The following is a 14,677-nucleotide window of genomic DNA, read 5'->3' as shown; positions in this document are numbered from 1 at the left end:
ATTCATTTTGCGGTCAGTTTCGATCAGTTTGCGGTCAATTTCATTCACTTCACGGTCAATTTCGTTCACTCCATTCACTTCGTGGTCAATTCGATTTACTTTGCAATCAATTGGATATAATACATTGAGTCCATGACTAGTCGGATTTGGGCTCAAGATTTAGATACGATCGGAGATCAGGTTGGTTAGATAGATGGTTCCCATAAGGAATCTTGACCATCGCCAGACATGGTTGGTGACTTGTCTGAGTCATACTTAATTGGTTTGAATTGACTCGAGCTTGATAGGGCTCAGTACACTTAACTGAACCGGAACTAGTGGTGACGAGTTACCAGATTAAAAACTAAAGCAGCATTTATATCATACAGTAATGTTTTTCAAACACACAAGAAAAGCAGGATTTATATTATACAGTAATGTTTTTCACACATACACAAGAGATACTTCCATTAGCAAAATACAAAGCAATAAAATTAATCTAAACCATTAAAACATGATGATCAAGAACTAGGTCCCTGGTAGTAAGAAAGGATAGTGTAGATAGTTTGGAAGATAGTGACCACGATGAGGAGTACGGCCGCTGCCGAGGAAAGGCCGGCCCACGGATTGGTGAAATAATCACTCCTCAATCTCGCCCAACACCTGTTGCATGGGGTGTTGTAATATTTATGCACATCCTTGTATATACCGGAAAGGTAATTATGATCCTCGAAATCATTGAATATCCCATAGCAGAGGTGGTTGAATAAGTCTGCCACATGCCCATCACTTCCCAACAAATGATCTATGATCCCCTTGCGATGGAGTAATGCCACATCCTTGGATGTGTTGATAAGGCAATCCATGAACCCAACGTAATTCGTGAAATGGATCGTTTTAACACCTGGGTAGCAGAATTGTTCCAACGCTACAAGGTTCCGAAGGAGAGTATTGGTACAGTCATCTACACACAAGTAAGGGATTTCCAACACCCCGCAACTAAATTTCACATCCAAGAAGCTACTGAAGTCCTTTTTCTTCTTGAACTTGACCCCGGCAAGTTGGAGTTCAACCGCACAAGGGATCATCTTGATTGTAGTGTTTCTAATAGGCAACTTGGCCTTATTCTTGATTGTAGTGTTTTTAATAGGCAACTTGGCCTCACTTGAACATTTCGAGCACAAGCACATTTGTATCTTACATTTTTTGGACTTCTCTCTAGGTGTCGGCATCAAATACGAGTGGAACAAATGGAGCAGATGGAAGTAGTGACCATTGATCAGATCCTTGGAAACCTCGATCTTGTGTTCTATGATGCGTTCGAAGAAATCAAGGGCGAGTTCCACAAGTGAACCGTTCCCCAGAGTACTAGCCATTTCGTAAATAATCTCCAGGACAAAGAAGGGAATTTGATTTTCGAGGAGGAGCATATCATACCTGATAAGAGGCAGCATCCAAATCGTACGAAATATAGGGTCCTCTTCCTCGAATTTCTTTTCTTTTATCCTGAGAAAGAGCTCAACAATGAAGCAACCATCAAGCATCATCATTTCGACAAACTCGTTGCGATCCAGGCCGACATGCTCGGAGTAGCAACTTCGCGCTTCAGTCTCCAATTTCGCAATCGCCGTGTGGTAGTCCCCCAACGGATGATTGGGATTGCGGGAGAGGATTGAATCTCGGTACAGCTGTTTGTGCTTTTCAAATTCTTTCTCCTTATGGTACGGGCCGATCGACACGATCTGGGGCTTGTACGGATCGAACGCATGCTTGTTTGCTTGCCGGATTCTTTGTGGAACTTTGTAAATGGTTGGCGAGTAAACTGGCAAGGAAACGGATGTGGTGCCTGATTGGGTGCCGACAAATTGCGTGAAGAAATTGCCGACGGCCATATGCGTCTTGAACATGCTGACTGTACTGCATGATACTTCGACGTCCGCTTCCGCACATGACAGAGGCAAATCTGCAGATTCTATCGAGGAATTACCGATTGCTGCCCCACTTACCGGGCATTCAATCTCATGCAGAGATCGCATCGATGCTTCCCCACTTGACATGCCAACTTCTTGCCCACATGACATCTTGTCATCATCCATGACTATGGCTATGCGGCTGTTTGGGTCCAAAACAACTCAATCCAGGTGATATGAGCCAGTATCGGTGGTGAACGATACTAAAACCGATACAATGATTTTAGTACTTGCTGCGGCATCTACTCTGACCTCACGTCTAATTTAAAGGCGTTTGGAATGCCTCAGTGCCCGTGTATCAGCCATTGTACTCTGCCCAAGTACCTGAGTTTTTCCTCCTAAGCTGATTGCATGCCGTACCCCACACTACCGACCTTGGTAGTGTGTTGCCGTCACTTAGTTCTGTATGCCCAACATGGTGTGCTGACGTCACCAAGTTCACACAGTGTGGCTTATTTGGGTTTCTGACTGATTTTTGTATATTTTCTTGGTGCCACAGAGTTACATGGGATCAACAGTTGGATGAAAGATATACAGTGGCCTCACAAACAAACCTATTATTGACATCATCATCCTTCCATTTGGTTTGGACCATTTAAATTGCGGATGCAGCTGAATTTTAGTCTTAGGGACTAACATCGAGGATAGAACCTACTGGACAGTAGGTTTTATAAATACAAAATGTCGCCCAATAGACTTGGTGCTTGGGAGACTGTGTGAAATCAGCTTTTGTAAAGTATTTTAGTCCCATGAGAGAAAGGTCTTAGGTCTAAGCAATTTGGATCACTCAGTGTATATCTTGATGTAGAGTGTCACAGACAGTTTCATGGCAAAGATTGACCAGAGAAGACGTGATCAGATGTGGAAATGATCCAAACCATTAGAATCTTAAAACAGTCATACTTCACAAATCAGGACAAGTTTTTTTTGACATATTTTATATAATTTTGGGGTAGGAGAAACAACTTTAGCCAACCAACCCTGCTATGCCGAGTTGCCTATACCGAATTTGTGAGATTTTTTATAAGATCGACTGTCAAAAGTCTCTTTTATTTTCATTTTTATTATAAATAGTAAGTTTTAGTTCAAGTATAACTTTTGATCCTTTGGATTCTAAGAGTCGTGCCCAAAATAAAAATGGCTTAGAAAATTTAGGAAAATAACATGGTTCAGTGTGGATGCTGGTGGGTGAATTTTTTGAGGGGATGGGAGATCGATTATTCTTTTTCCAATGGTTGTCTCACTCAAGGGCTTTTGTTTTGAGGTAAAAGGGGTGTTATATTTGACTAGAGTCGCCACTAACTAACTATTACAATCATACAATCGGTTATACCTTGTAGAAATGTGTTGGATTAAGAACTCGAGGATCCTTAACCCTAAGATAACCTGTGAGTTTGTGTTCTAGAGATTCTGAGTAAGAGGCCGCAGTTATTGAGAGAGAAGGTGTTAAACACCCACTTTTCCTGTACAAGTATACAGTCTTAATTTACTTCATAAGATTTGACTAATTTATGAGGAATAAGACCAGTCCACGCATGTAGATAATATAATGCGATCCAATGGCAATCGTGATTGATCAATCTAAATTTTCAATGAGCATGATTCGATTATATCGGCAAGCCACGGAGCATAGTTCCAAATGATCGAATGTAGGATGCAAAATACAATGTATAGGATGCTTGATGTTGTATTGATGCTTATGATAAAACAACGGTCAATTGGCTAAAGTTTCTAATAGTTCTGTTCTGATTATATCAGCAAACCTCGTAGCATACGCCCACCAGTCAGATATAAGAAAATGATGAGATGTAATGTATATGACAAAACGATAGCTAATTAGTTAACGTTTCTAGTAGACTTGCTCCAATTATATCAGCAAGCCTTAGATCATACGTCCGCCAATTAGATGCGAGAAAACAATAAAATGCAATGTAATGCTTATGTATATAAGGAGTAGGGGGTTGAGAAGGGAATGAATGTTGCACGATGCTAATGCTCTGATTTAATAAAATTGATTGAAGCTTGAATGACTGAATGAACGGTAGTGTCCCAAGGTTAGATTGAGTGGCTCGAATTTGAGCTTAGGTGGCTCAGGAGGCTTGGACTCTAGCTAGACTAGACTAGACTAGACCAAGGCTAAGCTCTCTTTCTTACTCTCACTCTCTTTCGTGGAGGGATGCTTCCCTAAAAGCCTAGTGCTTCTAGGTGTAGTGGGTGTCTCAAAACGAGAAAGGATTGTTGAAATGAGAAGGTGAGAGGACTATTTATAGCCTCCAAATCTGATTTTCTAGTAATTCTTGGTGATCTTAGGGGCAAAAGATGGTTGAAGGGTTAGGATTAGAGATTGACACATGGCATCATCTCATGGATCGTAAAATGATAATTTTAGGTAAGGAGATCTGGGCATCGGAGTAAATATAATTTAACCCCACACTTGGGTTTTGAAAAAGGATAACTCTACATACTTGAGGGACGTCATCGTAAAGAGGAGTGACACGTAACTGGTGGCAACCTAGATACCGTCGGTCCCCACTTGGATTCACTGCTTTGGCAAGTTGCATACTCCAAGCGTATGTAGGCTCTGTTGTGAAGGTTGTTGTTTTGAAGTTTTGCATTTTTCTCCAATTGGTCTTGAGTTTGGGCTTGGTTTGGAGCTTAATTAAGTGAGTTGACTAGGTTGTTGGACTGGGTAGGCTAACTGGGTGAGTTAACTCAGCGAGTTGACTCGTCAAGCTAACTCAAGGCTCTAGAGTTTTAGGTTCATATGGTTTAGGACTAGACTGACTTGGTTGACTGACCTTATTAGGTTGAAGGGGCCGAGTTTAAGGTTTAGGATTTGGACTCCTGGGTTTAGGCTTATACGGTTAGGGTTTAGGATAAGGGTTTAGTTAACCATTCATCAGTTCAAATTCAATCAGTTTATCAACCTAGAGTGGAGGTATACATTCAGCTTAATTGAACACTTACTATTTTTGGCCTAAAACCTTGAAGTCTAGTAGGAGTGGAAACCGTTTATAAACATTAATTTTATTATTTATAGTAAGTCATGTTTGAAAGGAGTTTGAGTCTAAAAATTCATCCTAAGTTTGAGCTCATTATTTAAAGAATTATAATTTCATTTTTTTAATCATCAATTAATTTATTTTAAATTTATTAGAAATTATTTCTATTTTTATCCCTCGTGAATTAGAGGAGCTTTGTTAGGAGTCCAGAGAGCTTCGTGTTTTCGGAGTAGCTATTCTCTGAGGAAGACAATGATCGACCTCATCACGTCATTCCATACTTCATATCTTCATACATGTAATGTGCATCTAAAATTGGCTTCAACATGAGGGTCACCTTGGGCAAAAATAGTTCACTCATGGACCATAGTTGAATTTTGTCATTGCTTTATTTTTTAAGATGTGGCTTATATTGAAGGACTTGACAAATCATAGCGTTAGGATTTGGTCGTCCTCAAGGAATATAAAGGAAACATTACAGGTCATCCACCTGTATATCACCTAATTGAATAGATTTAGTCATCACAAAATTAAATGCTATCACACTTTCTTTCGTACATTTGTCCAAAGACAACACAGCAAATGCATTAAAACGATGAAAATAACTTTTTTTTTCCATTAAATTGGACAGTTTTGATTGTTTATATATATAGTCATACTCCCCTGCGCACCTATGCACATGCGCACCCTTGCACACGTGTCATGTCACCTTGATCTAAAATTCTGGTGGGCCATAGCAAAGGGAAATGCAAATCAAGGGAGGAAATTGTTTTAATTTTTCATGGCCCATCAAAGTTCTAGATCAAAGTAAAACTTGGTCCTCTAAGGTTTCACGAGGTTCTTCTTCACATTAACAGTTCAGATTTTGGATCCACATCACGTATGATGGGTTCTCAAAAAAGTTCGTATGTAACAGGTACGAACTGGTTCGCAGGTGAGCGTTTCCATGCGTGTGTGTGTGTGTGTGTGTGTGTAACAGCAATTACATGTAGCCTTTTTTCGAGTTTACCATTTCAGTTTGGTCATTTCACCACATGAAAAAACACCTGCACCTTAAACACCCAAGTTCTGTGGGGTCCACCATGTTGTGTATATATCTACACCACCCATCAGGTGAGGACCAGTATTTGCACAATATATGCAGATGATAAGCCCAACAAAATACTCACACGGGCCACACCAATGGAGTAACGTAAGATTGCTCCCAAAACTAAGTTCATACAGTGTGGCCTTCCTGAGTATAATTTTAGGCTAATTTTTATCTATTTTATTCATCTTGGTGAGTTACACAAGATTTACAGGTTGGATGAAATACACGCCATCGTGGCTCCACGCACCAACATGTTATTGGCATCCCATCACTCGCAGGACTGATGGGAAAAATATGTTGTACCATTTTATCCAACCCATTCATCCATTCTACGAGCTCATTTTAGGGCATGGCACAAAAAATTAAGCATATCCAAAGCTCAAATGGGACACATCACAGAAACCGTGAGGGTAATGACAGCTTGCGAGGGCCCACAACGATATTTATTTGTCATCCAATCAGTTCACAAGGCCCCGTAGACTTCGATGAATTGAAAACATGAATATTAGCTAGATCAAACAACATCAGTGGCCCCCAATAGTTGCCATTCTATCCCCACTGATTCCTGCGTTGTGGTCCACTTGAGCTTTGGATATGCTTTGATGTTGGGTTGATAATGTAAAATGAACTGGAAAAATAGATGGATGGCATGGATAGAACACATACATAATGATGGCTCCACATGTAAACTTATTGCTGGCTTCCCATGCTAGAGCTGATTTTTGTTTTTAATCACCTTGGTGATTTACACTCAATTAACAAGTTGGACGAAAAAATAGACCTTGGTGGTCCTACACAAACTTATCATTCGCATCCCATCACTAGCGTGACTATGTGAGGACAATAGCGATGCATGTGTTATCCACGACATCCATCTAGTCATCTTATTTTATGCCATGAGACACAAAATTGAAGCATATCCAAAGCTCTAGTGTACCACACCGTAAGAACTAATGGGGATAATGACGGCTACCTTTGAAGCTGTTTTAGGGCTAAAAATGTCAGTGACATTTTTTTTGTCATCCGACCAATTAATAATGTTACGTGGACTAGGATAAAGGGCAAATATAAATATTAGTTTGATCCAAAACTTTTGTGGCCCACAAGAGGTTTTAATGCAATGCGTTCAATCCTTACTATTTCCCATGGTGTGGTTCAATATCGAGTTATGGAAATGCATTAATTTTGGGTCACGACCTAAAATAAGCTGGAAAATGGATGAAAGACGTGTATTTGTGCAATTCAATCAAACACAAGGCCACACGTGTGAGCGAAGGCCTATATTCAAATTTTGTGTATAATTATGAACAATGAGCGTGCCAAAGTCATACTCAACTCAGTTTTAATTGAAAACTAGTGATCCCCATATTGAAGGAAATACATAGGATCAAATTTGAAAATTCAGCTATCGAGTCATCCAACAATTATGATCACCGATTAGAAGATTTGCAAAAAGGTAAGGGTTAGTCTTCTCTGATGGATTCTTTTTACTTCATGACTTTGAAACTTTTCTTTAACCAGTAATTGAGATTTAATTCTTAAAGGAATAAAGATGGACAAATAAATTTAAAAAAAGGCTAAGCAATGCCATTTTTATTAATATTTGAATATGTGACCCATTACAAGCGATAGAGAGTCAAAATAAACAAATGAGATAGATACTTGATCTGCCTGTAAGAATAAATGATCAAGGCGAATGATCAATAAGATGTGACTAGAGAGATATGATCGCTTACAAAAGAACTCAGTTGATCGTAATCCAGTAACTTAGGGTTGTAGACATTTAATCAAATCTTACGGCACTGTAGCAGTAGCGCCGGATAGTAGCGATCTATAATAAGACTAGGCTATGCTATGATAGGATAAGCAAAAAGATAAATGTAAAGAATATATATTTGTATTTGACATATGGCCCCGACCTCTTTATTGTGTGTTCCTTTTATAAGCTTTTAGGAAGGGGTGGCATCGTGTAGTCTTCAACATCGTGAAGGATTTGGATGACCGGTTGTAGAAATCTTCTTAATTCTTCCACAGCATAACTTATCGCATACGGCCATTCATTTAAGAGAGACTCTTGCTTCTTCAAATCATGAGTTGGTTGGAGTCCTCCTAAACTCTTGCGTTGGAAAGTGGTTATAGTTCTTACATTGGCTTTGGCATCCATAAAGAGTGTTTTTGGCATGACCCTATTATTTAATGTTAAATAGAGATATGTTTTGATTGAATTTTGGCATTTGTTGTGGAGAAAGATACTTGCTTCAATGAAACACTTGTTTTTGCATAGAGTACTTTTAATAGAACTACAACATTTAATGCTCCCTCATGTGTACATATCTAACTCCTCTTAAAGTTGATCTATACCACACATAGCACGGCTATCATGTGGCACCTCCTACATCGTTTGATCTAACCATGCGCAGGCCAATTGTAAACAATATTCTTAGTACATGGGTAGGATTTTATCCATATTTAGCCCGTAGTACCGACATACGGTGGCACGTCATTAGCATGTGAGGGTGTGCCAAAAATGGGTGTAAACAACATGGGTAAAACATATATATCACACTAGCCCCATAGAGTCTTGCCACCTTTGAGGTAGGCTACAACCATGAAATCTGCATGGAATAATTATTAAATGATCTGACAAGTCATAGGGTTAGGATTTAGTCATCATCAAGGAATAAAAGAAGAAAGTTACAGACATCTACCTATATATCACCTAATCACAAATATACTCTAAAAATGTCACACTTCTTTTATACATTTTTTCAGAGAGTCTACTTAACCAATGCATTGAAATTATGAAAATATCCTTCTTTTAAATAAACCTGAATGTGGTTGGTGTTACATCGGTGCGCATCAAGATGTTCAATGGCCTGGAGCGTATCTTGACCAAAGTAAGATACATTCTTGAGTTGAGGAAGAGCCTGATATCTCTAGGTACACTCGAGGCACTATGGTACAAATTAACTAGTTTTGATTGTATTCTTAAAGTTTTAAAGAGGACATTCATACTCATGAAGGCGTAGAGGAATGGAAACCTTTACAAGTTGATCGGGAGTACTTCATCAGGTAGAGTTACAACGTCTGTAACGAATTCCACATCTGCATGTATGTGGCATACAAACTTAGGTTACATGAGAGAGCGGGGCATGAAGGTACTTTCTGACTGTTGTTTAATTCAAGTTTTTAAAAGCATTAATTTTAGTATATGCGAACACTGCATATATGGTAAACAGTCAAGGTTAACTTTTAAGTCTGAGAAGCATGTTTGTAAAGGAGTTCTAGATTATATGCATTCTGATGTATGGGGGCCGGTGCCCATAATTTCATATGGAGGGTCATCATGATTTGTTATATTCATTGACGACTACTCATGAGAAGTTTAGTTTTATTTTATGAAAAATAAATCTGATGTTTTCACCAAGTTTAAGCAGTGGAAGGCGATACTTAAAAAACAATTAAGGCAAAAATATGTTAAGTGTTAAGGATAGATAAAGATGGAGAATTCACTTATGGGGAATTCAATCAGTATTGTAAAGATGAAAGGATTGTAAGGCACAATACAATACGCCACACACCAGAAAAAAATGGTGTAGCTGAGCGAATAAATTGGACTCTCTTGAAGAGGGCCCGATGCATTATTAGTAATATTGGGTTTGGCGAAGAATTGTGGAAAAAGGCCATTAACACGGCTTGTTACGTGGTGAATCGATACCCTTCTATAGCCACTGAATGTAAAATTTCAAAAGAATTGTAAAGTGGTCAGTAAGTAGACTACTCGGGACTGCGTGTATTTGGTTACGATGCTTAATCTCGTGTACCATCGATTAAGAGAAATAAGCAGGATCAAAGGGCTAAAAAGTACGTCTTTATTAGCTATGGTAATAGTGTGAAGGGGTATATGTTATACGACCAAACTGCATGGAAAATCTTAGTCACGATATCAAATTTGACAAAGGATCCTTATTCCATAAAGATGAGCACAAAGAAGCCGAAAAGTTGGTTATGGACGTTCAGTTAAACAGAGATGAGACACGGGGTAATATTGAGACATAAACACAGGTACATGAGTAGGTAGAGAAGCCACCTGTGATAAGAAATCCTCCATGGGATCCCAAGTTATAGACAAGATACGAGGATGACTCAAATGTCACATTTGCCATCATTACTAATGAAGAAATATCCTCAAAGAGTATGTGTAGACTTCACTGAGATATTCACATCAGTAGTAAAGTAAGTATCTATCAGATTCGTATGGGCGTCGATTGCCCAATAAAATCTTGAGCTAGAACAGATGGATGTGAAGACTACCTTCCTCCATGAAGATTTGGAAGAGCAGATTTACATGAAGGAAATAGAATGTTTCGAAATACAAAGGGCTGAAAACAAGGTTTATATGTTACAAGTATCATTGTATGTCCCAAAACATTCGCCTAGGCAATGGTACAAGAAATTTGATTCTTTCATGGTGAGTCAAAAATTTAGCAGGAGTGAGTATGATCATTGTATCTATTACATAATACTAAGTGATGGGAAGTTCATTATCTTGGTATTATATGCTAATGACATGCTTATCGCCAGTCATTTCTTGTCTGAGATCAACATACTTAAAGCTCAACTATTAAGGATATTTAAGATGAAAGATATATGGGTTGTAAAGAGGGCTCTCAGCATTAACATGCGTTGAGACAGGAAGATGAGCAGGTTATAGTTATTTCAGGTAAAATACCTTGAGAAGGTATTAATGAAGTATGTAATCAATTAGACAAAGCCGGTTAACGTTCGCCACGTGGCTCATATTAAGTTATCTTCTAAACAGTGCCCTAAGACAGATGAAGAAAAGTAAGATATGTCTCATGTGCCTTATTCTAGTGCGGTTGGAAGCTTGATGTATGTAGAGCTAGGCATTTCTAATCCGATCCGGTGGATTCGACCCAATCCGAATCGAACTGAAGGCCTAGATCGGTGCGGTTCAAGTTGGATCAGTTAGATTCAACCGTTCATCGGATCAAGTTCAGATCATGGTAAATCTATACCGATCCGAACCGAAATCCAAACCGAATGGATCCGATCTAGACTGATCCGATCCGATCCAAAGTAATTCAATGGTGGAAATCAATACTTTTATTTTTCCTGTGGTATGGTCCACTTGAGCTTTGGATATGCATCAATTTTGGGTTTAACCACTAAAATGATCTGGAAAAACGAATGGACAGCGTGGATAAACCATATGCATTCACGGTGGGCCCCAACAGAGTTTACTAAGAGACCACTTGCATGCAAAGCACGTCAACACGGCGCGGATTAGCCACTGACAGGTTGAGTAGTGAGACTAGCTACTGATGTGACGTCAACAAGTTCTGTGGGGCCCACCATGATGTATGTTTTGTATCCACACCTTCCATCCATTTGGAGAGATCATTTTAGGGCAATATCCAAAGAACGAGTTAAATCCAAAGATCTAGTGGACCCCAGGACAGAAAACAGTGGGACAATGACGCCCACCATTGAAAATTTCTAAAGGCCACAAAAGTTTTAGATCAAGCTAATATTTGTGTTTTCCCTTATTTCATGTCTTTTTTAACTATTTAATAGGTTGGATTTCAAATAAACATTATGATGGGCCTTAGGATAGTTTCAACAGTGGAAATCACTCTCCCCACTGTTTTCTTTAGTGTGGTCCACTACAGATTTTTATTTGCCTCATTATTTGATTCATACCCTAAAATGATATCTAAAAATGGATGAACGATGTGGATATAACATATACATCATAGTGGGGCCCACAAAACTTGGTAACACCAACTCAACCTGCTAGTATCTAATCTGCATCCCATCATCAACACAGGTTGTAACCTGTAATCATTTTGTGCCCAGCACATTAAGACAAGCTGGTTTAGATACGTGTCATGCAAAGACGAGCGAAGACGCGCCTTGAGCTCCGAGTTGTACAAACAACTCAAATGAGATCAAAATTACATGGGCCCCCCAATGATTTATTTATTATATCCATACCGTTTATCCATTTTTCGTGATCATTTTAGAGCATTTAAAAAAAAAGAATCATATCTAAAGCGCAAATGGACCACACCGAAAATAGCAGTGAGGATAATGATTTTCACCGTTAAAAAATTTGTAGGGCCCACCATAATGTTTATTTTTTATCTAATCTATTATTAAGGTTAAAAATACATGGATAAAGAGGAAAAACAAATTTGATATTAATCCGAAACTTCTGTGATCTCCAAAAGGGTTTCAATAGTAAATGTTCAATCCCCCACTATTTTTTGCAGTGTGGTCCAACTGATCTTTAGATCTGTCTTATTTTTTGGCTCAAGCCTTAAGACGAACTCTACAAATGGATGGATGATTTGGATATAACACATACCTCATAATTTGACTCACAGACCCAACTTGATCCAACTCAGTTTCCCTGACCAAGTTAGACTCGATTCAGGTCAGGCCGACTGTGCATCGGATCGGTTTGAGTTGGATGTCTCGGACTCAGTCTCGGATAGGATCGAGTTCAGGTCGGCTCATGTAGATTTCGGACCGAATCGAGTTGGACCCAATCCGATCCGACTTGGTCCAATGCCCAGCTTTAGATGTATGCAATTGTCAATATAAGACCGGATATTTCACATGCGGTGGGTATTCTTAGCAAATACATATCTAACCCTAGCAACCAACACTAGGAGGCAGTGAAATGGCTACTTTGATATATTTGAGATACATAGGACTACGTCTTATCATTTAAAAAGTAAGGGAACAAATTAGTAAGCTATATGAATTCAGATTACACAGGCAGTATGGATAATAAAAAGTCGGCTTCCAATTAATCGTTTGTGCTAGCAGGTGGAGCGATCAGTTGGATGTCAAAGCTTCAGTCTGTGATAGCTCTTTTTCACAACTGAAGCTAAGTATATGGCAGTAACAGAAGTATCCAAGGAAGGTGTTTGGTTAATAGAAATGATAAATCAGTTGGAGCTTTAACAAGAGGTCATGTCAGTCAATTGTAACAGCGAAAGCACGATCAATTTAAATAAGAATTCTATTTATCACTCACATACTAAACATATTGATGTGCATCATCATTTTATTTAAAAGGTGCTTAAGGAAGGAGGCATAACTCTAGAGAATAGTCACACAAGCGTGAATTCGACTAACATGCTTATGAAGGTGGTTCGCACAGAGAAGTTCAAGTTCTGTGCAACTTCTCTAGGCTTAGCAAAGGTGTAAATGGAACATGGAATGTGCACGAGAAGCGATGATAGAGCTATAATGGAATGCAGAATTAGATATAATAATTTATAAGGAGTTATACAAAATAAAGATTGAAGACACGGTGGAGATTGTTGTTGATATCTTAAATCTATCAATAACAAGGTATGTCAATGTCATCAACAGACCACTCGATGCCATCAAATAGATATTGATGCCATCAACATATGCTCAATCCCATCGAAAAAGTCCAGAAAATTCACGTTGGTTGCTAGAACGTTTTGTTATTGCTACTCGATGACATCGAATGAGTTTGATGCCATCGACTGATCCTCAATGGGTTGTCGATACCATCGAAGGTCATATCGAAAATGTGCACAAATTCACGTATGTGCGGGATTTGTTTCCTCTTCCGATTGTAATAAATGATATATCAGGAGTAATTGGGATTAGGGCAAGGAAGAAGTGTATTATGGCTTTTTAATTGTTCCTAAGGGTTCAAGGGCATACATATGGCTTGTGAAAGAGATTCAAGGCTTGTTCGAATTGCTGAGACTCTATTTCTTGTAATTTCGGCTTTCATAGTGCATTATTCATCGTTTTGTGTCGTGATTTTTTACCGTAGGGATTTCTTCACGTAAAATTCAGATTGTTCTTATTTAGACTTGGTTATACAATTGCATGTAATTTTTTAGATTTGTACATAAAATTCGAATTATTCTTATTGGAGTTGGTTGTGTAGTTGTATACTTTGCTTGATTCCTCCACGGCGGATTTCAAAATTTCCCTACACACCGTGCAATCTTTTCCGATCATTATTGGATGACCTGACAAGACAATTAATAAGGTAGGAGCTTAGTTGTCATCAAGTACTAAAAAACTAAAATGAATAAAAGTTACGTCCACCTGTACATCACCTAAATACATTTACACCGAAGTGCCAACACAGCAAATGCATTAAAATTATGAAAAGACACTTCTTGCATTAAACCCTAGATATCTTTTTTAAAATCCACAATTACCAATAACGTTTTCAAGTTTACCACACTTGAAGAGAAATAAACGAGTGTTTCTTGGTCATTTGACCCTACTGTAAAACACCTCCCTCGCATGAAACACTGAAGTATTATAGAACCCCCATGTTGTTTACATAAAATCTACTCCTCCATTAAGTGAAAACCATTATTTGCACCGTTTGTGCAGAAGGTAAGCCCGACAAATGTCTCAACCGGATCACACCAATGAAGTAATGTATAATCGCTCCCAAGACTGCCAAGTTTATACGGTGTGTGCGCCTGTATATGATGTCAGGCTGATTTTGGTATATTTTCTCTCTTCATGGTATGTTAGGTTGGAAAAGACACTCCATGGTGGCTCCACACACAAACTTATTATTGGCATTCCATCACAGA

General features: G+C 38.7%; 1 protein-coding gene across 1 annotated transcript; it reads right to left on the bottom strand.

The window, feature by feature from the left end:
* Window positions 1-500: 500 nt before the first annotated feature.
* Window positions 501-2,075, bottom strand: LOC131225037 (UPF0481 protein At3g47200-like). The gene has a single exon (XM_058220462.1). It carries the CDS (start codon window positions 2,073-2,075, stop codon window positions 501-503), a length of 1,575 nt encoding a protein of 524 aa, XP_058076445.1.
* Between the last annotated feature and the right edge of the window lie 12,602 nt (window positions 2,076-14,677).

Source organism: Magnolia sinica, chromosome 14 (assembly GCF_029962835.1).
Source record: "Magnolia sinica isolate HGM2019 chromosome 14, MsV1, whole genome shotgun sequence".
NCBI classification, from domain to species: Eukaryota; Viridiplantae; Streptophyta; class Magnoliopsida; order Magnoliales; family Magnoliaceae; genus Magnolia; species Magnolia sinica.
Note: the sequence above shows the minus strand (reverse complement) of the source record. Positions and strands in the feature narration are given on the sequence as shown.